This window comes from Neltuma alba, unplaced genomic scaffold (genome assembly GCF_004799145.2).
Source record: "Neltuma alba isolate B1F8T4 unplaced genomic scaffold, ASM479914v2 tig00001874_pilon, whole genome shotgun sequence".
In the NCBI taxonomy this organism is placed as follows: Eukaryota; Viridiplantae; Streptophyta; class Magnoliopsida; order Fabales; family Fabaceae; genus Neltuma; species Neltuma alba.
The window spans coordinates 16,658-31,758 of record NW_021632651.1 but is presented as its reverse complement, the minus strand read 5'-3'; the positions used below and the strand labels follow the sequence as shown (position 1 = coordinate 31,758).

Here is a 15,101-nt window from a genome sequence, read left to right as displayed (position 1 = left end):
GGCAAACTGAAAGCAACGCTGATTCATAATGGCGCCATGACGAGGGAAGAGCTAAGCTAACTGATCATATCATCAAGCCCTTGGATTGGATTGGATTGGCACACCCATCAATCGCATTAATTTCACTCACTTGCCACCAACATCTGCCTCATCTGCCTTCAATCCTCTCCCGCCATTAATTTCCTCTCTCTCTCTCTCTCTCTCTCTCTCTATAATTCTCTCACGCTCTTACTACTTAACTCCCTTCCTCCCATTCCTCCCGCCATTAATGGTCTCGTTCAGTTGTTCAGTATTTGTTAGCAATCACTTTGGTTAGTAAAATCCATGGCTCTTCTGTGTTTTCCTCCGTCTTTATCATCCCCTTATGCCTTTGTCTTTTTTTCCTTTCCTGTAGTGTTTCTTCTCTTGGTTCGCTCTTATTCATCTGTCTAGCTGAAGGAGGAGTTTGTTACTCTATTTCTAGCTGTTACTAGTTTATTACTGTAATGGAGATAGAGGATGCGAGTGGTGGCGGGAGATACAATGGCAGTGCGTCCACGGCGGCGGTGTACGGTGGACTTGACAGAGGAAGTTGTTTGGTGTGGGAGGATCTGACGGTGGTGCTTCCCAACTTCGGCAAGGGACCGACCAAGAGGCTGCTTAATGGCCTTAATGGTTACGCCGAGCCTGGTAGAATCATGGCTATAATGGGTCCTTCTGGTTCTGGGAAATCTACCTTGCTCGATTCACTTGCAGGTTATCTTCCACCGACTCTCTGTACTACTGCTTGTTAGCTAGCTCAACGAGCTTTCGATTTCAGATTTGGGGATTTTGAAAGCAATAAATCACCAGATTTAGGGCAAATTTCATTTGAATTTCAATTTCAAGTTTCTCAATAACTTGATCAGATGTCATGCCCTTCTCACGGGGTTCGTTTTCGGCATGACGTGGTCTGCAATTTGTTCATTTATTTATGGTAAAAAGCGAGAGTCAGGTCACAATTTACTTTTTCATCTGGGCCTGAAACGGAACACATGGGAGGTAAAAAGTGAGAGTCATGTCGCAATTGTGTGATTGAGCTTTTTAGTACATGGAAAAGGGCTCTTTCCATATTGGATCTTGTTTGGGGGTTCTATATTTGCTTGGTTGCTTGGTTGATGTTTACTTTTTGGTTACTATTGATTTTTATGTTCAAAGATTGGATGTGATGTGTGATCATGTGACCCAAAAGCGATAGCTTCATTGAATAGTTTCGTCCCTGTTAGGGAAAGTCTAGGTCGTCCTTTTCTCTCCAGTTATTTCGGACTCTGGGTGAATATGGAGCACCCGGGTCTACCAGGGCTTAGTATTATCCTTGTCCTCGCATGGATTAGGGAATTCCATTAAAGCTGCATAGTTTTCTTACTTTTCTATATTATATCGCCTTCCCCCCATCCCCCCCCCCCCAAAAAAAAAAAAAACGATGTGTTTCTACTTTTGGTTTAAACAAATAATTCATGTTGAATTCCCCCCAGTATTCGAAACAAGCTCTGGTACAGTTTTCGTGGATCTTTTGTTAACTTTCCAAAAGCATCCTTATAGGCTTTTATTGCTACGTGGGGAGCCTTTTTTTTTTTTGGTTTACTTTGAGAATTATTCTATCTTTCTTAATGAATTTTCAACACGCTCATTTATTAAATACTCTAATTCCTATGGAAAGATATCATGCCTAATAAAATAACCTAATTCATATAGGTTAAACTATTATTAAATACCCTATAATCATACAGCCAAGCACTTAGAATATAATATAAAAGAACAAGATTTCGTTATATGATTTACTTTACTTTGCTTTTTTATTATGTATTTTTTAGTCTTTCCTTTTCTTTTTTTGGCCAACATTTTCTAGTCTTTCTTTCGAATGTATTATTGATAGTTGATTTTTCACTATAGAAAATGCAAATCTTTTCACTAGCTATAGATCTAGTTAATTTACTGCGAGTATTTTTTTGATATCTTTTTAAAATATTCATTTTAATCGTAAAAATAAAGGTTGTATATGAGTCTATTTCCTATTTTATGTTTTTGGTAATGGCTAGATAATTTTTATTTTGTAGCTATGTTTTGGCAGTATTATTATCTAAATTTTGCATTTCTTGATGATGTTGCAGGTAGACTCTCAAAAAATGTGGTCATGACTGGAAATATATTTCTCAATGGAAAGAAGAAAAGACTAGATTATGGTGAAGTTGTAAGTAACTTGATATCTTGGCCAAAAAAGTATCTTGTGATTAGTATCTTGTTGATTCCTAATGGACCACTCTAATCCAGACTAAGAAATGATTTCATAAGTATTTATAAGCATGTTTCACGCAAGTCAAGATAAAACTCCCCTTACATACTTATTTTATACTCTGTAAAACATGATTAAAAAGTTTATCATAAATCATTCTAAATGGGTCCTAAATTGATATTCTCACTATCTTTGGGAATCCAAAATGCTGTTTTCTCACTTCATCTTTGCTGTTAAATTTATGAGGACCATCCAAATTGTATCCAGTCTACTGCATCCTTCAAACTAAAATGACAGGAATATAACTTAAAAGCTTATAATCATTAACAATATTTATTTATATCAGGTTATATGTATAATACTATCTCTTAATTACAAGTATGGTTATCTTACTGCCATCCCTTCTCATTGCTTACCTGTTTTTCTCCCTTGTTTTGCATTTAGGCTTATGTAACCCAAGAGGATGTCTTGCTGGGAACTCTCACTGTCAGGGAAACCATATCCTATTCAGCAAATCTACGTCTCCCTACAACAATGACCAAAGAAGAAGTAAATGGGATTGTTGATGGAACAATAATTGAAATGGGTCTCCAGGATTGTGCAGACAGGTTGATTGGTAACTGGCATTTGAGAGGCATCAGTGGAGGAGAGAAGAAAAGACTTAGTATTGCACTTGAAATCCTCACAAGGCCTCGCTTATTGTTTCTTGATGAACCCACCAGTGGCCTTGATAGTGCCTCTGCTTTCTTTGTTGTTCAGACTCTTAGAACTGTTGCTCGTGATGGACGGACAGTTATCTCTTCAATTCACCAGCCAAGTAGTGAAGTGTTTGCTCTCTTTGATGACCTTTTCTTACTATCTGGTGGTGAAACAGTGTATTTTGGAGAAGCAAAGAGGGCTGTAGAGGTATGAGTTTCATCACCTTTTTTAATAATTAATGTCGTAATGCAATAGGTCATACTATAAGGGAGAATTACAATGATGTCTCAAGCAAAAAAAAAAAAAAAAAAAACCAAGAAGTCCCAATAACAAGGTAGAAGTTGTTATTTCCTATTTTACAACTTGTCGTTATAGATTGCTTAGTTGTCGAACTTTTTAGTTAATATGTTTCTTCCTTGGGACTTTATTGCAATTCTCCCTATTCTGAATAGTTAGTTTATGAATAGTCTAACTTGATATTGATGTTGATTGATATTGCTAAAAGACACTTTGTATAGTAATATTATTTCGACAGGTAATTATCTAGTCACATAAAATTATGTTTATGTATGCTTTGCACAATTCACTCATAAAATTCACTTCAACTTTAGGATATTTGCAGATAGACTCCTGAACATTATTATTTTTGAACGATTAGCCCCTTCAACTCTGAAAAATATTTTAAAAGCATTTTTTTAGGTTTCCTTTTTCTATTCTTGTTTATCTATTCATGTTCACTACTGTTGTCTGCTGACACTTCTATACCTATTAATACATGAGTGGATTCTTTCATGAAAAACATGTTACGTGGAAAGAATGACTATAAATTAGCAAGTAAAATGCTTGAAGTAGCAAGTAGGATTGCGCCCAGAAACTGCTAACGCATTCAAATCTAAAATTGAGTAGTCTTACAAAGCAAATATTCGAAGTTGGAGATGTGTTTTTGTGCTCACTATGTTCTATCTTGTTTAATGTCAATTAATGTACGGTCATATTCATGAGAAGAAGATTCTACTCAAGTGATTAAAATTTTGAATTGAAAGCCTTTTAATCAAAATGTAACATGATCCAATTGTTTCAACAGTTCTTTGCAGAAGCAGGATTTCCATGTCCACGAAAAAGAAACCCTTCTGATCACTTCTTACGTTGCATCAATTCTGACTTTGACATTGTAACGGCCACTTTGAAGGGATCTCAAAGAATTCGGGTATGTAATAATTATTAATTCCAACCATACTCTCTGGTATAAGAATAATTGTATTTTCCCCTCTTACATCTTTCTTTCTTTTTTTTTTTTTTTGGTAAGATATTTGAAAGTTCTACTTATTTTTCAATTGAATGTGCAAAAGCAAAACCCATCAATGTTGATGACTTGTAAAACCTACCTACATTCCTTGTGAAACTCTGATTTGAATGGCTAACCTTATTGAAGCTGGAAAGCAAATAATTCTAGCGGTGATTTGACAGCTTTGAAAAAGTAGTCACAAGGCTCATGATCTCAGCAATAGCAGAGACTACCATACACTCATTGTTATGGCTGATGATTGTCGTTGTACTAGTTTGATGATGAGACTTTATTGATATAATTGCAAAAGAATATTGCAGCATGCCATAAAACTGCTTCCTTTATCTTACATTGAGGTTATAAAAACAGTGAAGCCCAAAGGTCAAGATGGGATCAATAAATTAATCAACTTAATATATCACGAAATTCGCATGTCACTTTTGAAATTACATTCTAATGTAGTTCAGAATTCTAGTGCAAGGTACCCCTTACTTCTGGCAACCCCCATTAGTTTTCTGTTCAGTTAAGCATTAATTGTATTCTATTCTATTCTCTTGTCAATGGAAACACTAACTCTCGGGTTTTAACTACTTGTTTTAGGATATTCCAAATTCATCAGATCCTTTCATGAACATGGCTACAGCAGAGATTAAGGCTGCGCTAGTTGAAAAATATAGGCGTTCAGTTTATGCCAGAAGGACAAAAGAAAGGACTCGAGAACTATCCAACATTGTATGAATTTCTTCCTGGCTCTTTATATATTTAAGTATTATTTCTAATGTTAAGTTGAAAACCATTGGACGACTTTTCTTTCTATCATAAACATGATAGTATCTGAGAATAATCTCCCATGGCATGGACTATCAAATAAATTAATCTTAGCCAATTTGCATTGGATGAATTGAAATCATTCGTACATTGTGTCATGTGTACCAAACCATGATCTTAAATCAAGTCACATTGCAAAATTAGAGCATTAAAATTTTTTCCGGAGCAAACACCTTTTGCATTGGAGATCGTCTGTTAATTTTCTCTCCTAAACAAGCGGATGTTAGAACTCAGTGAATTTAACTATGGGCAATCTTGGAAGATAGTGGTAATTTCTTAAAAATTTAAGAACAATAACTACTTTTAACTATCCTCCCTAACCTGTGTGTAGTAGTTAAAAGTGACTTGTAGTAAGGGACGGAGGGAGTAACTCTATCCTTTGCAATTTACTCCATTTACAACATGATAGAACAGCGAGCATCTCTGAGCTTCTTTTGCAAGATGACTAGCATTTTTGACCCTGCACCTGACACAATCATTACATGTTAATTATGTTGATGGCTAACATATTGCAGGAAGGAATAGAAACTGAAACACAAAGTGGCAGTCAAGCTAGTTGGTGGAAACAGCTTGTAACGTTGACGATGAGATCATTTGTGAACATGAGTAGAGATGTGGGTTACTACTGGTTAAGGATTATAATATATATCATAGTATCTATATGTGTGGGAACTATATACTTTGATATTGGGTATAGCTACACTTCAATCTTGGCTCGTGGGGCATGTGGTGCATTTATATCAGGTTTTATGACATTTATGTCAATTGGAGGTTTCCCATCATTCATTGAAGAAATGAAGGTGAGCCACCGTAAATATTGCTCTGTTTCCATTATCACTCTTTAATTGTGTCCATATATGGATACATTGGTGCATCTTTATTTATGCTTCCCATGCTTTTGTTGCTTTTTCTTTTGTAACAGGTTTTCTATCGGGAAAGAGTTAATGGATATTATGGAGTTGCAGTATATATTTTGTCCAATTTCCTATCTTCTTTCCCATTCTTGGTTGCCATTGCTCTTACTACTGGCACCATTACTTATAACATGGTGAAATTCCGGCCTGGCTTTGTTCACTTTTTGTTCTTCACTCTCAACATCTTTGGTTGCATAACTGTGATTGAGAGTCTCATGATGGTCGTAGCCTCACTTGTTCCTAATTTCCTCATGGGAATAATTACTGGAGCTGGAATAATTGTAAGGACAATCGCCCTATCATTCATAAGTTTGCTTTCCTCCCTCCAGCTCTATTCCATTTCAACAGAAATATCCCAGCCAAGCTTATTTTTCCCATTATTGGTTGTTTATGCAGGGAATCATGATGATGACCTCTGGATTCTTCCGGTTGCTGGATGATCTTCCAAAGCCGGTTTGGCGCTATCCAATATCGTATCTTAGTTACGGCGCCTGGGCAATACAGGTATAAGAACATCATTTACTAGCAAATATGAATTTCTCCTGTTTGGCGATCATGAAACACTAATTCAAGCCCTTGTTTTCAGAAATGGTCATCATTTGAGTTGAGGAGAGATTTTTTTCCCTAAAACTTTTAAGTCCTCTTTAATGATTGTTTTATGTCCTTCTCAAGTAATGACCACCAAATAACAAGAATGCTTCAAATCTGCTGAGTGGAGGAGAAATTCTTAGGTACCATGTCTGATTTAATCTTCACACCTGAGATCTACATATCAGATTGTGGAGAGATTAAATCCTGCCATTGCATGAATGTGCACTATATGGCAACTCAGAATTTCTCATGCCCGGAGATTTCTTTTTCACTTCCTTCTTAGTTCTTAGGTAGTTGATAGTTGTATAGCAATTTTTGTCAGTTGCCGTGCAAATAATTTTTAACCTATTATTGATTTGAAATGCAGGGTGCCTACAAGAATGACTTGCTTGGGCTTGAGTTTGAGCCTATGATAACAGGTGATCCAAAATTGAGGGGTGATTATATTATAACACACATGTTGGGAATGGGACTGAATCATTCCATGTGGTGGGACTTGGGAGCTCTATATATCATTCTTATAGGTTACAGAATTCTTTTCTTCATTGTTCTCAAGTTCAAGGAGAGAGCTTCCCCATTATTTCAGAGACTCCATGCCAAGAGAACATTACAGGCACTTGAAAAGAGGCCTTCTTTCAGGAAGATGCCTTCTTTTCCTTCAAAGAGACATCAACCCCTCCATTCACTGTCTTCTCAAGAAGGCCTTAATTCTCCACTCCACTAGAACCAAAGAATTCTGGGCTGTTTGGTTTAGCTGTTAATTTTCCATCAGGATTACATACACAAAAATTTGCTGTTTTGTTATTAATTATGAGTTTTGTATAGAGAAAATGTTTGATACCCAATTTGGATTGAAGTAGGAATACTAATAATCAGACTGGTGTTATTTACCTGTCTATGACCCTGCCAATCCTATGGGTTTTAACTCCATCATATATACATGGTAATCACCTGCAAATTTTCATTCTATAATTTTGATTCTATCAACTCCTAGAATCTGTCACATTCTCTTAGATTGATGATGAGTAAAAACAAATGTTGTCTTGGCAAATTTTCTTTATAGTATTATCTTAATTTGGTGTAAGAGTCCTCTCTGGCTTTGAGGGTATGTTTGGTATATACTGTTGTAGATAAAAGAGAAGACAACATACTCTAACTTTATATACAAGCTTTAAATAACCAAATCACGTTTAACAAAATAGTAATTAAAATTAGTTAAAAATATAAATAGGTCAAAATGTATTTTTTTTCCAAATTTGTTCCTATTTATTAAGAGAGTAAATGAGAGGCAATAGATTAAAAAAAATGATAAAAGAGAATATATGAGGGTAATATTAATGAGAGAGTCTCAATACATAATTAAAAAAACAATAAATGCCATCCATTTCTAAAAATAAAGCTTATATATAGAACTAGAGGTAATATATTTTTATTTAAAACAATTAATTGAAAGCAATATGTGATTTTAATATATCTAGAGCAGAAGCATGGGACATTGGGCAATTTCTGAGGATTGTCAGCGCAAGGTTGGTTGCAGATCTTGGATTTTAAAAGGAGCCTTTCGGCTACTGAGAATGAAGAAACCAAGAGTGGAAAAAAAAATCTTGCAAATGAATTTTAAAACTTTTGAAAGTGAAAAAAAAAAAAATTGTCCCTAAAATTGGATTCGTGCTCTCAACTCAGTTTTTTGTACGTGTTCTCGAGTTTTGAAATCATTAGATCCATCACATTAATTAAACCTACAAATACATATTTCTAGTGTGCGACATTTTCTTTTCCTTTTTCTATGTTTGTCTAATCTACCGTCACAACACCTAAAAATACCTTTGGCAAAATTATGGGGTTAATGTGAAAATTTGTTTGGAGGTTTTTATTTAGGAATACTGGGCACGTAAAAATTTTGAGTACAAATTTACCTAAAAATTTAGTAATTTTGCCTCCTACTATTAAAACAATAACATTAATCATTAATATTTTCAAGAGTTAGGAACCAAGTTATTAAGATACTCCTTTAATTTTTAATATAAGACTTAGTTGTTGAGTTGAATTTGGTCCCAAATATAAGACCTATTTCTTATATTTATCAATTTTTTCTAAAGTACCCTATTGATATTCTGTCAACCATGATCAAATAAAAGAAGAAGAGAAGATATTAAGGAAGATGATTATGGTGATTTAGGAAAAACATGTTATATTTCTTATAATTAACTAATTTACCTAACTTTCTTAGCTTAATTAAATTAGTTAAATATATTTTATATTAAGAATTAGAAGAGTATTAAACTTTCAATGCATATTTATATTTGAAAGATTGTTTAGGTGTCTATCCCTCCTCCTTAACCTGAAATTATACCTAGCTAGCTATTATCGCGGATTTTGTGCCCGGTCACTGTGGGGAAGGAAAGGACTACGAGAACCTAAAGTAGGAGGATTGTAAATTGACAAAAGGATTCAACTAATGAAGGTTTTAAACTACAAGAACCTATATTCTAAAAAAATAAATTCTAGAAACCTTGAATGTAAGAGGATTTAATTACAAGACATTTTTAAAATAGGGTTAATGTGCAAATATATCTATAAACTTATGTCAAATGTGTGTCTGGCATCATAAAGATGCTTTAGGTGCAAAAATACCCATGATGATTTCAAAAAGTTGCAAAAATACCACGACCGTTAATTGCTATAACGTTGACTGTTTGTTTGACCGAATGTGCTGATGTGGATGCTGACATGAATACTGATGTGGCTTATAGGGTTTGATAAAAAAGAGTGAACGTGCAAATATGCCTACGAACTTGTCCCAAATGTGCGCTTGACACCATAAAAAAACCTTGGGTGCAAAAATACCTATGATCATTTTAAAACAACTCTAAGATGCTTCAATTGTTTAATTCATCAAAGATGACTTTCTAATTCAAACTTTTGACTAAAAAAGATGATATGGACCCTAATTTAGTGATTCAGTCTCCCTTCTTCAAGTACAACTTGTTCCTCCTTTCAAATGATCACGTTTCAGTCTCCCTCCGATCCCAGTGATGTTCTCTCCTCACTGTTGCACTTTCATTGAAGAGAAATAAGCTGAAACTCTTCACAAAACTTACTCTTTCATTTCATCTGTCAAAGTCTCTCTTTTTCTAAGAAGAGCAACGCTATTATCTTTTAGTTGCTCTTATCACGTCTCCTCTAGTTTGCGAAGAGGAGAGGCTTACACTTGAAAGAGGAAGATTGAAACACTAACTTAATGTTCATGTCACTTTATGTGGTCAAAAGTTTGAGTTAGACAATTAGTTTTAGTGAATTAATCAACTATAGCATCTTAGGGTTCTTTGGAATGATAGTAGGTATTTTTGCACTCTAGGTTTCTGTATGGTGTCAGGTGCACATTTGACAAAAGTCTATAGATATATTTGCACCTTCACTTTTTTTTATCATACTTTCTAAGCCATGTCAGCATCCACGTCAGCCCCTTCGGTCAAACAAAAGGTCAACATTACAATAATTAACAGTCATGACATTTTTATAACTTTTTGAAATCATCATGTGTATTTTTACACGCAAGGTATGTTATGGTGCCAGATGCACATTTGGTATAAGTTCATCAGTATATTTGCACCTTCACTCTTTAAAATATTAACATAAAAACACTTGTTTTACTTAATAAATTTCTTAAGTTTTTTATGGTAAAAAAAAGTTCTTAAGTTCTTCATCAAGCTAGGTTTTAAACGTCTAAATAACTTACATTTTCTTTGGATTAAGACAAGAATTACTTAACTAATTTAAGTAGATTAAGAAAATTAGTTAAGTTAGTTCTTTATAATAAATATAAGTTAATTTTTTAAAAGTATCCTTTTTAATCATGACTACCTTTAGATGCAAACCCCTCAACTCGTATAATTAATAAGGATATTTTAGAGAATAAATTACAAATTTGAGGAACAAAGTAGATCGAGATCGTATATTAAGAATTAGATTTAATACTTAACTAGATATTATATTAAGGACATAAGGTAGTTTTTAACCTCTCAATTTTATATTAGAGTTCAATTTTTTTATAGCATTAAATTTCAGTTTTTTTTCCTGCCAACTATTAAATTTCAGTTTAATACTCCCTCCGTCCCTTTTTATAAGTAACAACTACCATCCCCTCTTATCCCTAAATATACACAATATTTGCAAGTTGTCTTAAATTTTTGTAGCAAATTTTCTATTTTACCCCATTAATTACTTATTTGAATACTCAATATATATATTATCTCATTTCTTAAACCATCATCTCTTTCTGTTACACACACTCTCTCTCTTTTATAATTATATTTATTATAATATTTTTTTCATTCTCTTTCTTATACTCTTTTTTCCCCCCATAAATAAGGGTGATATATTCCCATTTTATTATATATTTGTGTGTGTATATATATTGGGGATTTTATTATAATTTAAGGGCTTAATTGCAATAGTTATCAATAATTTGAGCTAACAAGGAATTATATAAATAAATGCTAAAATAAGTCTAATTGTTATGTTTTCTTAGTTAAACTAATCTACATGAAGGTATTTTTATTTTTTTTGTGCGTTTCAGGGTAATTAAGAACTTTTAATCCAAGTTAAGCCTAAGACACCATTGTAAGGTGATAATGGATTTAGGGTTTAGTTAGGCTTTGGAGCCCAAATGAATTGGAAAAAAAACATAGGTGTCGAAGAGCCAATAGATTTTAGGCTTTAAGGATGCATTTGGGGTAAATTACAACATAATTAGGGCCCATATAAGTTAACTTACCTCTCAAATGGGCCCTAACCTCTTCACTTAAACCCAAATAGCATCTCTTTCATAGCCCTATTGTTCAAAACATGGCTCACCATTAATAAAAGCTAGGAAGGTGATTTCACAAGGTTTTCTTTCTCATCAAGTCAAAGTGTCACCTCATTAATGAAGGGTAATTTTGGAATTATAAAATTAATTAAATTAAAGGAGGAATTTTTAATATCTAATAAGAGATATCTAGTTAGAGAATATCCTAAAATATCTTTTTAAAACTAATTATCATCACAAATTTATATTTGAATAAGTCAAAACTCCTACTAAATCCCTTTACTTTCTCTCCAAGTCTTCATTTTTAATTATTTGATTATAATTTGAATTAGTTAGGGATTATTTTATGGTGTCATGGTTGTATTAATTCATGTGCTTGTATTTTATATATGAAACCATGTAATAATAGTTTCCTAGGTGATTATCTTAGATTATTTGTATAGGATTGTTTATTCAAACTATGTAATATTTAAATGGATTATCCAAGAATTTATTTGAATTGTATGAAGATAATCATGGGAAAATCAAGAAAGGTATGAGAAGGCTAAATCATTCAAAGATAAAGAGTTCAACATGAAATAAAGATCATAAAGATAGATTAAATCTTTATCCCAGAAGGACGCAAAGAGGGGATCAACTAAGGCTATAAAAAGAGGTCTAAGGCAACGAGCAGGATACATCTTCTTTTCACTCGCTCTCTACACTTCCCACAAGCATCTACTAAGGCATCAAATTCTCTCTATTTTGATTTTTATATTTTTGTTTTCTTTCTTTATCAATATGATGTGTTTTAGCTGCATGAATGGCTACTCTCTTGGTTCTTAAGGAGAGATGTTATGGCTTAAGTCTCATGCTTTAACCTGTATGAGTTTTGACGAGAGTTTTTAATATTTTGTATGTAAATTTTTATGATTTCTTAGTTTTAGGTTTTTGAAACTTTTATATGCAATTCTTTTGATTATTAATGTGAATTTTTTTTTCCAATTATAATTTGTGAGCTTATTTCTAAATCCTTTTTCCTCTCATAATTATTTCATGTTATTCAAATATGTTATTTTTAGGGTTACATGAGTAGTTCTAAATTAAGTTTAGCACTAGTTTACTTTTAAAAAATATATTGTTTGAATATTCTTTTTTTGAGGAACAAATTGTAATCAAAATTAAATTTCACGTGCTAAGTAGTTCTAAAAATAATTATTTGGTTGATATTTACATATTAGTTCTAGGTATAAATATTAATTAAATAGTTATGACCTACATGTTCATGTGGGGTTTATATTTTCACTTAATACTTTTTTCTTTATTAACTCTTATTGACGTTTGGACTACGATAGCCACACTCGATCCTTGGGAAGCTCATCTAATCGATAAGGTTTTTCTTATTCATTATCTCTTACTTTTACATTCTCTTTATTTTCTTGTTCATCTTAATTTAAAATCAATATTCTTTTCTATTCCTTATTTTTCTTTAATCATGTAACTCAACTTAAAAGTTGTTTTAAAGTCAAGCTTTGAGTCTAGAAGAGATTGTTTTAAAGTTAGCACATACTACCTCCGGTCCTAATTATAAGACCCAGTTGACTAATTTGAGAAGATTAAGGAAAGAAGTTAAGTTAGTTATTTGTAATAAATAGGTGTTGACTTTCCTAAAATATCCTTAATAATAAACTATATTGGCTATGACTATAATTATTAGAAGGACTATCTTGAAAAAAATACATAAATATGAAAGATAAAGTAGATTGGAGTATTATATTTAGGACCAAAATAAAAGTCAAACATGATCTTATATTAAGAACCGGAGGTAGTATATCACATAGTATTAATAATAATAACTTATTTGAAGCGCTAAAGTCAAGCGCTTATTTGAAAAACAACTTTTAATTTCTATTTATATATTATCTTTAACTATTTTTATTCAAAGTCCTCATAAAAAAAGGCGGAACGAGGAACTTGACTTTATTTTTCGGTGGCTCGTGACAACCAGATGGCTCATTGTGCGGGTGGTTTTGCAGTTTCTTAACAGTTGCGGTGTGAATCCAATCGACACAATTATGGCCTGGCATTTTATTTGGGACACGTGGCACGTGAAGGGATTGAAATGTGGCCGGGCATTCATTTACGAGAATATTGAAATTTGGGCTTAGGATGTAAATAACGGGAATGATCCATTCGGCCTATTTATTTAATGGGCCGCAGTGTTACTCATACTTTGGGCCTGACAAAGATTGCTTGACGCCTTTGAACTCTGGAAACCAATGTTCTCGTATTGTGGCAAAGGTGTTGAGGACACTCTTCGTATTTTACAGGATTGCCCTTTTGCTGAAAGGCTATGGAATTCGCTTGTTAAGCCCAGGTACTTTTCTGTGTTCTTCTCGTCCTCTTTGGGTGAATGGATATCTCTCAATCCATCTAAGGAGCTGGGCATGAATGATTTGTTTGAGTGGAATTTATTTTGGAGGAATAAGTCAGTTTTTGAGGTTGATTTTCAGAAACCAACCCAGCCTTGTTATGTCATACCCAATAGCTGGAAGTCTTCTGTTCAAGTGAACAACTTGCCATCTCCAGATATTCCTTCTATTATTAGACAGCAGGATACTTGGCAACCCCGCCCCCCCATGTCGACTGGTTTAAGTTTAATGGTGACGGCACGGTTTCTAATGCTACAAAAGAAGCTGGCTGTGGTGGTGTAATTAGAGACCATAAAGGTTTTTTTTTTTTTTTTTTAGTTGTTCAGAATATCCTCCCATCCAAACAGTAAGAGACTAATCTCTTGAGGTACTGTTAGGTGCTGTAACGGGAACTCCTCCCAACAGTGTCTTTTCCATGCACACCGCTCCAAAAAACGAACCCAAAACATGATGTTTAAGATAACTAAGTTCCTTCTACTTGGACCAACACTTGTTGGTACCATGAAGGGACTTGGATTATAGGTTTTTCACATATGCTTGGTCGGTGCTCCCTGTAGAAGCAGAAGGATGGGCCATTTTAAAGGGTCTTCAAGTAGCCTGCGACATTGGGTTCAGAAATATTTGAATCAGATTCCAAAAATGCGGTGGACATGCTTCAAAGCAATCGAAAGACTGAAACTTATAGTCTGGTTATTTATCAGATCAAAAATATGACGCAGTTCAAATGGCGAGTAGAGTTAAGACACATATCTAGAGCTCAAAATCATGTTGCAGATTCCCTAGCCAAAGACAGGGATATCTAGAACCTCTTTCTTTGATAACTGTCCGCCTCGCATGAGGGACTTGTGTAACGCTGGTTGTCTGGGATCTTATCCCCTCTCTACTTAGTTTCGTTAATGTACGGGTGTATTCCCTCTTTTGTATCAACAAAAACAAACAAAAAAGAACACCGAAACCGGTGCGTTTGGAAATAGGCCATGCCTTTTGCAGCAGCTCGACTTGAAACTGGCCTATAATAATAGGCTTATTTTTTAGACTTACTTGGCCTAGCTTGAAACTTATTAAAAAGTTTGTAGCTTGTCAAGAAACCTCTATTTTTCAAAAGTTCAAACTAGACAGTAAAAAATACACATACTAATAAAAATAAATTGTTATTTTAAATTATATCTTTATCTTTACTTATTATCTGAACCTCAAAATTCAAGGAAGCATTAACTATGTACTAAAAAAAAAAATTAAAAATAGCATTAACTAATTTTCTTATATTATCATAATTATAAATTTATAACAGGCTCAAACCATTCTGATAAGT

General features: G+C 33.6%; 1 protein-coding gene across 1 annotated transcript; it reads left to right on the top strand.

Moving 5' to 3' along the window:
* The first annotated feature begins 504 nt into the window (after nt 1-504).
* On the top strand, nt 505-7,540 carry LOC114713126 (ABC transporter G family member 15). Its single transcript, XM_028897709.1, has 9 exons — nt 505-735; nt 2,130-2,209; nt 2,696-3,157; nt 4,035-4,157; nt 4,836-4,967; nt 5,579-5,863; nt 5,986-6,258; nt 6,374-6,481; nt 6,936-7,540. Exons 1-9 carry the CDS (start codon nt 678-680, stop codon nt 7,290-7,292), a joined length of 1,878 nt encoding a protein of 625 aa, XP_028753542.1. The 5' UTR covers nt 505-677; the 3' UTR covers nt 7,293-7,540.
* Nucleotides 7,541-15,101: the final 7,561 nt, after the last annotated feature.